A 9162-nucleotide genomic window follows, 5' to 3' on the forward strand; every position below is an offset into this window, starting at 1 on the left:
CAGATGGAATGCTTGGTTATGAAGGAAGTTGTTGATGGATGAAAAGCTTAAGCCATGAGAAAGTCATATTTGAATCAGATAATGAGTCTTTAGTTAAGCCTGTGAATGAGAATGTTTCAAGTGTTCACCGATCCAATGAAGGAATTATTCTAGATATTAAAGATTCTTTTAAAAACAGTGATTTCTGGTTTTGTAAGCCACTCAATAAACTTTGTAATAATGTTTCTTATGCTCTGGCTAAAAAAAGCTAGAGAAAATAAAGATGATCTTGAATCTTGATAATATCCCTCCGGATATCCCTGACATTATTAGCAGCGATTATATGCCATTATCAACTGAGGAAGGTGTTCTTGGAGTTAAAAGCTTGGAGTATACAAATGTTGCTGCTAATCTAAGGCACATATGGGATTTAATTTCTGGAAAAGAGACAATATGGACAAATTGGGTTAAAGCAAACCTCATTAAACAGCATGACTTCCGGACAATGAATATCCATCAATTGCTCTTGGTGCTGGAGAAGAATTATGGAACATAGAGACTTAGCTAAGAAACACATTGGTATTCTTCTAGGTGATGGTTCTTCTACTGGCTTTTTACATGATGATTGGCACTCAAAAGGCAGACTAGTGGATTGGGTGGATTCTAATACTTTGGAGACAATTGGAGCTACTGACTCTACTAAAGTTGCTGAGTTTATTTCTAAAGGGCAGTGGAACTTTCGTGATTATATGGAGGACAATGTTCAGGATATGGTGCAACAAATCACTACTGTAGAGTTCAACATTCAGGAAAAGGACCAATTTTATGGAAATCCAGTATTACAGGACAATTTTCAATGAAGCATACTTATCTTGCTATTTCTGACCATTTGCCTATCCCTCATTGGAATTCCCTTGGTTGGTTTAAAAAGCATATTCGCAGACACCCCTTCATTTATTGGCTTGCTTTTCATAGAAGATTAAAGACTAGAAGTAAATTGCTAACTTGGGGTACTATCTCAGATGCTTCTTGTGTTTTGTGTGGAGAAGAAATGGAGATTGAGAACCATCTTTTTCATGAATGTATGTTTTCTTCTGGTATTTGGAATGGACTTCTTCTAAAATTAGGTTACATTAGAGTGATTGCTAACTATTGGGAGGAGGAAATTAGGTGGTGTACTCAACACTTTACAGGTTATGATTGTGTTGTTGTTATTAAAAAGCTAGTGCTAAATGCTTTCATCTATCACATCTGGAGAGAAAGAAATAATAGAATTTTCAGAGCTTCTTATAACTCTCAAGATCAAGTTAGCTTGCTCATTGTACAAGATGTGAGATTAAAATTGTCTGCCTCCAAACGCAAAGGAGAGGATAACTCAAATGTTAGGTGGTTTATAAGCAGATGGAGAGTAGACTGTCAGTTTGTTCAACCAGATATTATTGATTGTACTTGGCTAGCTCCTGACATTGATGAAGTCATGATTATTACTTATGGTTCAAAGTCTGATGATGCTGGGAGTTTTGGTGCTATTCTCAGAGACCATACTGCAGAGGTGGTGAGTGGTGCTAGTGGAGGTAGCCTTCCTATTTCAGTGCTAGCTCATGAATTACAGGGAGTTGAGCTGGGTTTAAACATGGCTTTAAGTTTTGATAAACTAAAAGTGCACATTGCTTCTGATTCCATGGCAGTCTATAATATGCTTACAAACCTTGAACCTGAACCACCATGGAATGTTTTACAAATCTGGAGAAGAATAAAGTTTTTGAGGAAGAAGTTTGTGTTTTTGAAGGTAACTCACTGTTACAGGGAAAAAAATAGAGCCGCTGATCATCTTGCAGGGTTATATTTTGGGATACTTGGGTGGAGATTCGTCCTGAAGATTTTTCTCCTGATTTTAGAGAAATTTTGGCTGCTGACAAGGCTCAACAAATCTATCATAGGCGGAGCAGAAGATAGTTGTTTCTTTTTGTTTCTTTTCCTGTTTCGTTTTTTTGTTGTTGGATTGGGTTTCCTTAACCCAGCGGTTTGTCAAATCAAAAAAGAAAAGAAAAAACTGACTGATAAAATCAAATCATTATGTGCTTGAATCAAAAAAGGTCGGATGACACATTTGGGAATCTTTATCCTCAACATAAACTGCTTCGGAAAGAAACGTTAGAGGTCAGGAAAGGAACGTTAAATTTTGAAATCCAAATATTTGACTCTGCCTAGGGATGGTCATGGGGCGGGGATCTTGTATCCCAGTCACTGCCCCGTTCAAAAAAAAACCCACACCCTCCCCATTATCCGCTTGATCTGGGACGGGGCGGGTATGGGAAATACCCGTACGGGGCGGTTTTTTTACGGGTTACCCATAACATTAAGCTCAAATATGATGAGTTAAATTAATAATTAATACCTAAGTTCAACCAATAATAATAATAATAATTTAAAATTTCAATCTCATAAATTCATCGTAAAACAAGCAAAGAAAAACAAATTGGTTTATAAACGAGCATCACTCATTTTAGTTCTTAATTATTTCTTATCAAGTATCTTCCTCCATGTTGATCACCTCATCGTCTGCTTCAGTTTCTTCCCAAAATGTTTCACCATCGAATTTTGATCCACCTAGCCAAAATAAGAAAGTGTATCATATAACCATAATGATGTATTAAATGTAAAAAAAACATTTCAATAAAAAGAGAATTTCATTACCATTCAGCATATCCCATAGCCAGTCTTGAGCGCACATCAAAGCTTCCAACGTTTTTGGATGAAGTCTATTACGTTGGACACTCACAAATCTACCTCCGGTACTAAAAGCTGATTCGGAAGCTACCGTTGAAACTGGAATCGCTAAAATATCTCTAGCCATACACTGCAAGACTGGATATTTAATCCTATTTGTCTTCCACCATGCTAGTATGTCAAAATTACCAATCCTAGGTAAAAGATCTTCTTATAAGTAATTGGTTAACTCTGACTTAACAGTACTAATAGGAGCAGTATTAGAGACAAACATATCAAACTTTTCCAAAGGATCTACGTCATCGTTAAAACCATGCATCTCTGAAGTGAAAGACAAATCATTTTGGCTAACAGATGTTTCAGCAAATTTTACTTTCAGTTCATACTCCGTCGCCAAATCAACGCATAAATCGCGTACTCGATCAATTTAGATTTTTGAAAAAGCTTGACCATAAATTTGTGGAAAATAAAACTCAATCAATTTCATCTTAAACCTTGGATCTAACATAATTGCTACGGCCATTACTTCATTGATCACAAACCAATACTCTTCAAACCTCTTTATCATTTCATATGCCATTTCCTTAATCTCACCAACTTTAGATTTTTTCCACTCATTTAATGACAATCTAATATCACAAAAACTTGGAAAGAAAAGGTTGGTGGTAGGATATTTTAGTCCGGAAAACTTCTATGTGAAGGTATAAAATATCTTAAGTTTGTCGCACATTTCTTTTGCCAACAACCAATCTTCATCATCTGGCAAACAATCATACTGTGGCTCACGTTGCTTTAGTCGAGCAAAAACCTTCTGATACTTAATAGCAGTATTAAGCATCAGGTATGTTGAGTTCCATCTTGTCTCACAATCAAGAACTAACTTATTTATACTCGAAATATTTAGTTGACGGGCGGCCTCTTCAAATTTCTCAACTCGTTTCGGTGTTGCTTTCCAGTAAGAAACACTATTAGGAATCAATTCGATTGCTCCTTTGATCCCCTCTAATCCTTTCTTGACTATAAGAGCTAATATGTGTGCACAACAACGCATATGAAAAATATCTCCACCCGACAGTAAGTTACTTGATAATTTTTCTAGGAGAAGTTGGATAATAAGATCATTAGTGGAACAATTATCTATAGTAAGAGTGGATACTTTACCATCGATATTCCAGTCTAGCAGACACTCCATCAATGCGGCTGACAGGACTTCAGCCGTGTGCGGACATGGCACATACATAAACCTAATACAAAATAAAATTCAGATGGTTGATTAGACCGTACTACGTAGCAACTAGTAATTAATCAGTAACAAAATTAATGGTAGTGATTTTTCATTTATGACGTGCATATCCAATGCCTGAAATCATTAAATGAATACGCGTACCTGATAATTCGGCTTTGCAAGATCCACGATTCATCGATGAAATGAGCCGTAATAACCATGTATCCTTTCTTTTGCTTACTAGTCCACATATCAGTAGTCAACGCAATTTTACCTTGATGTTTTTGTAGCACCTCCATTGTTTTAGTTTTTTCTTCATCATAGATTTTAAGGATATCCCTTTTAATTGTGCTCCGAGATACCACCTTAAACAACGGTTGAAGCGCATTTGAATATCGTCTAAATCCGGCATGTTCAACGATGGAAAGCGGATACTCGTGTATGATTATCATATAAGCAAGTTCCTTCCTAGCGAACGATTGATCAAAACTGTACGTGTTAAGCTGACTTCTTCCGTTACTTTTTTTACTCGGAGTGATTATTGATTGTCTTATGTCTTGCTGTTTACGTCGAGGACATCTTTTCATGTGTGCGTGTAGATGCTTAGTCCCATTTGTGCTTTTTCCTCCTAATGGTTTATGACAATATTTGCAAACTGATTTGTCTTCCCCTTTTATCTTTTTCTTTTCAAAGTGGTTCCACACTATGGATCTTTTCTTCCCTGAAACTATAGCAATTTCACCTTCGGCATTATCACAATCACCTGTAATGTTTGCCTCGGCAGTTTCACCATGGTCATCATCCATTGGAGAACTTGGAATTGTCTCGACATGGTGTTCAGACTGTTCGGATTCACCTCGTGTGGATATAGTTGTCATTTTGGGATCACTGTGTAATATACACATAAAATAATATAATATATATAATAAAGAAAGCTTAAATAATATAATATAATCAATACAATAATTAAATATATAATATAATATAATATAATTTCTTAGTTTAAATATAATATAAATAATTAATGATATCTTATACTTTTGCGTTTTCTTTTATAATATAATATAATTTCTTAATTTAAATATAATATAAATAATTAATGATATCTTATATTTTTATTTTTTCTTTTATAATATAATATAATTTGTTAGTTTTAAATATAATATAAATAATTAATGATATCTTATACTTTTACCTTTTCTTTTATAATATAATATAATATCTTAGTTTAAATATAATATAAATAATTAATAAAAATATAAAATCATAAAATGGGAACGTACAGGGCGGGTATGGGGCGGGGATGGGCTTCACTAATTTCAGGTATTACCCGTACCCAATCCCAACCCCGTTTGTACGGGTAAAACCCTACCCAATAAAAGCGGATATCCACGGGGATGGATTTGGGTGGGGCAAATGGCCATCCCTAACTCTGCCGCTACTTAGCTCGATGCCGCTCAAAGAAAGAAAAGTTGGATGCCGCTCTCCATAACATAATCTGTCCCACTCTGTCCCAATTGCCTGGGGTCCAAGGAGCGGGGGAACCGTTGTGTCCCAAACTTGTAATTATACTCACCTTTTTTCAATTATCAGACCGTTATTTAAATTTTGAACCGTTAGATTTCTCATTAACAAAATAAATCAATGAAACCAATAGTCAAGCATGTAGGCCAGACTAATTAATTAATAATTAAAACATTTTATTTTATAACCGTTTGATTACTTTAATTCGAATTTCCTAATTTTCCCGCCTAACACGCCACTTGGCAATAAAAGCCCAGCCCTAATATTAATACCCCTATAACTTCATTTCTAATCCCTATCTTCATCTCTTCCTTCTCTAGAATTCCCCTACTCTTTTCTTCAATTTCTGGAAAATCTCAATTATGAGCGCCGTTAAAGATCAATCATCCTCTGCAAATGGTAAGTCGCGATTCATGGCTTTCTAGATTTCTCGCTTTTTGTTTCGCCTCTTTTTCATCGATGACCTTATTTATTAATTTGTTGACGGAATAGGAATTGTAGCGAAACCGAGGGTTCCGTATCCTTTGCGATCTGCAAGCAAAGATAATCCGACCATGACTGAGAAATCCAAAACTTCTGTATCCAAGAGGTTTGTTACTTACTAGTTTCTTTTGATGCTTTGTTTTATTTCAGTTGAATTTTAAGAAATTTATCAGGATCTGTCAGAGAGGGAAAGATCTAATATGTTTTGAGTGAAAATTTTGGGTTAATGATTATTTATTTCATGTTTTAGATTGGTTTTCAATGAATATAGTGGTAAAGTGACTTGGATTGTTGTTTGATTGGTACTGATTGAGTGAGGTGATTGAGGATCTGATGATTCTTGTATGTGGAGTTAAGAATTTAGGGTTTATAATGAAATTATCGCTGTTAGTTGCTTGATTCTATGCCTGTGGTATATTGGATTACAATTACTGCTTGTGCAGAACCTGGATTTCATGTTTTGTGGGTGGTTAGAATTTTTGCCCTTATCTCAATATCTACGGAAATCAATTAAAATGATATCGGAATTATCAATTTGAGTTATTAGGGTTAGTGTTTGTTTTTGATCGTATGCATTTGATGAAAGTTTACTGAAAGTTACTTCTCTGTGTGCTATTTTCTTCGAAAGATGGTACTAGGTTGGTCTGGATAACAATGAGGCTTGTGTCTGCTGTTTCTGATGAGCTTGTCTAGTGGGCATGGTCTTTGATTTTAAATTTGTAACTCTGAGAGAAAAAACTAGCTTAGGGCTGTAACTCTGAGAGAAAAAACTAGCTTAGGGCCTAGGGGTATGAGCATAAATGAGCATCTTATGGACTATTTTTGAAAAGTTTACTTGTACTTAATCTAATTTAGCAATTTTGGGACATAGTCTTCACTGAATATCTCTGTTTCATTGATTGTTTGTTGGCTGCATATTTCAGGGGGAGGCTTCCAAATGTAAGTCAAAGTGTGAGTGTTCTCGACCTCTCTGGCAAGGAAAAGTCTGCAAAGCCAACTAGAAGGCTCTCCATTCCATCCAAATCTTCTGTTAACCCTCTTCCTAGACCAACTTTCGCGGTAACTCCAATATCCGAGGCTAGGATGAAGAAAGCGACACCAGTTTCTGATAATTCCAAATCAGCCATCAGACGAAAGTTCGATGTGCTGTCCTCAGCATCATACTGGCTGCTACAAATTAAAATATCAGAGTCTGCTGCAAAGCATTCAATATCAGTTGGTTTCTTTAAGCTTGCTTTGGAGTCTGGTTGTGAGGTACTATTTCATGAAGTTTTCTTGCAAATTTTATTTTTCATTCGATATCTAAAATATCTGCTGAGAAGGTTACAAATGCATATGTTGTCATAGCTGCACATGTAAGAATATATCAGTTCTGGCAGTGCTTTGAGATAATGGACATTATCCGCCTCTCTAGGACGTCCAACCTGATGTACTTCTTCTATTGCTTGATAACAAGTACCTCACCTGACAAGTTTAGCTCATAGACAGTTTTTTTTTACATAAGCGAATCATTTCGCAGTTTGTTAAATTATATATAAACACACGTTTCTTAAGACCTTATTACTAGTAGATGCATATATCTTCTTTGCCAAATTCTCAAATACCAATAAAAACCAGTCCAAACCTCCATGCAGTTACTTCTATATGAACTTTTCATTGCACGCTGTTGTGTATTTTCAACTGTAGACCGTCTTATTCGTTGGGCGCTGCAAGTGTAGTGCAACTGAATTTCCTCGGTCACCCACTACATAACCTGATCTAGGTCTCATGCTGCACTAGGTGGAATTTTTCTTTGCAGTTTATTTCTGCTATCCAGATTCTGAAAATTGTCTGTTTGTATGTTGTTATGTTTGGCATCTTTACATCTTTGCGTTATTCATTTACACGTAAGTGGTCAATTTCTTAGTTATAATGTGCATAAGATTTCTTCTACTTCCTACTGTGCGTTCAAAAAGGTGTGGTAGTTAATTATTTATCCACATTCATCCAAACCACAGCCACTAGAAAGAATGAGGGATGAGTTAAAATCCTATGCACGTCGGCACAATCTTGTTGGACTAGGGGAACCAGTAAAAGAATTGCTTAAAAGCTACAAGATCGAAGAAGCTTTAGAGCAGTTACAAGTCTCCGAGGCTTGTCCACTGGTACCTGAAGGAACTCAATCTTCTAATGAAGATCGTCGTAGCTCTATGTCTGCTGCTGGGGCCAGGAAGTTAAAACCAGCATCCACTAATTCAGAAAGTACTCAAGTCTCTCCAGTTGCAGGATCAGCTAAAAAGGAGAACAGCCAGAAAATTCCTTCAAGCGGAAATAGGTTATCTTTGACCAAGAAATCAATGAATGTAAAACCTGATGCTGCTGCCAGAGCCAGTATTGAACAAAAAAAGAAACCTCATAGGCCAATTAAGCTGGAAGTTAAGAAAGAAAAATTGAAGCCCAAAAGCCCGGGAAAGAAAGTACTTCCAAAGAAAGGTTAATATCTGTCTTATGGCCCTGGTATTTCTTGCTTACATGATCTTTAAGTTGGGCATACTAACCTTATAATTATTTTATTTTCCTCTTTCCAGATTCTGTTGACTCATTGCCTGCAGAAGAGAGTCTAGAAGTAACCCAGCAAGAAGATAAAGAAAATATGGTTAGTGATTTTGCAAAACGTAGAATGATTATGTAGAACCATACCTCTATCTGCATATATTGATTCTGAATACAGTGCTCCGAGACTGAGTGTGTTAATGATTATGTAGAACCATAACGATTTCAGACTACAAAATAAAACTATATGCCTTGCTGTATATGTTTTTCTGATGAAATTCTTTACAATCAGTATCATCTCATTCTCTCATGTCCATTGTAGACAAAATTTAATCACTTTGCTGTTTTCATGTTTTGCAGGACGCTCTGCAACTTGAGGAAATCGACTCGTCTCAGTAATTAATACCATCTTCACCATAGTCACACAATCAATAATGAATGTCATTTTCGTTTTAGTTTCTCTTTTTGGGTTTGTCTTCAGTCATTTTTTTAGTGAGGACTTTTCCGCTGTAAAAAATAAAAGATTTATGGGGTGTGTTGTGAGATTGTTACTTTTTTTTTGTTTTTCTCGTTTCATTTTCCATCCAAGTAGTAGGGTATTATACTTAAAGTTTCTCTCTTCGTGGTTGCTAGTTATTCATTTGACATGAAGTATGGAGAATTCAATCTGTCTGTCTTTTTATTGCCAT

The 9162-nt window shown here is 35.8% G+C and overlaps 1 protein-coding gene across 1 annotated transcript; it reads left to right on the forward strand.

Moving 5' to 3' along the window:
• Window positions 1-5738: 5738 nt before the first annotated feature.
• LOC113317398 lies at window positions 5739-9162 on the forward strand. The gene is made up of 6 exons (XM_026565512.1): window positions 5739-5857; window positions 5951-6047; window positions 6865-7195; window positions 7939-8413; window positions 8509-8576; window positions 8834-9162. Exons 1-6 carry the CDS (start codon window positions 5821-5823, stop codon window positions 8870-8872), a joined length of 1047 nt encoding a protein of 348 aa, XP_026421297.1. The 5' UTR covers window positions 5739-5820; the 3' UTR covers window positions 8873-9162.

Source organism: Papaver somniferum, chromosome 10 (assembly GCF_003573695.1).
Source record: "Papaver somniferum cultivar HN1 chromosome 10, ASM357369v1, whole genome shotgun sequence".
Taxonomy (NCBI): domain Eukaryota; kingdom Viridiplantae; phylum Streptophyta; class Magnoliopsida; order Ranunculales; family Papaveraceae; genus Papaver; species Papaver somniferum.

Coding starts and splice junctions, on each gene's coding strand:
- LOC113317398 (XM_026565512.1), top strand. CDS start 5,821: ATGAGCGCCGTTAAAGATCAATCATCCTCTGCAAATG. Junction 5,858..5,950: donor TCAATCATCCTCTGCAAATG/GTAAGTCGCGAT, acceptor TTGACGGAATAG/GAATTGTAGCGAAACCGAGG. Junction 8,577..8,833: donor AAGAAGATAAAGAAAATATG/GTTAGTGATTTT, acceptor CATGTTTTGCAG/GACGCTCTGCAACTTGAGGA.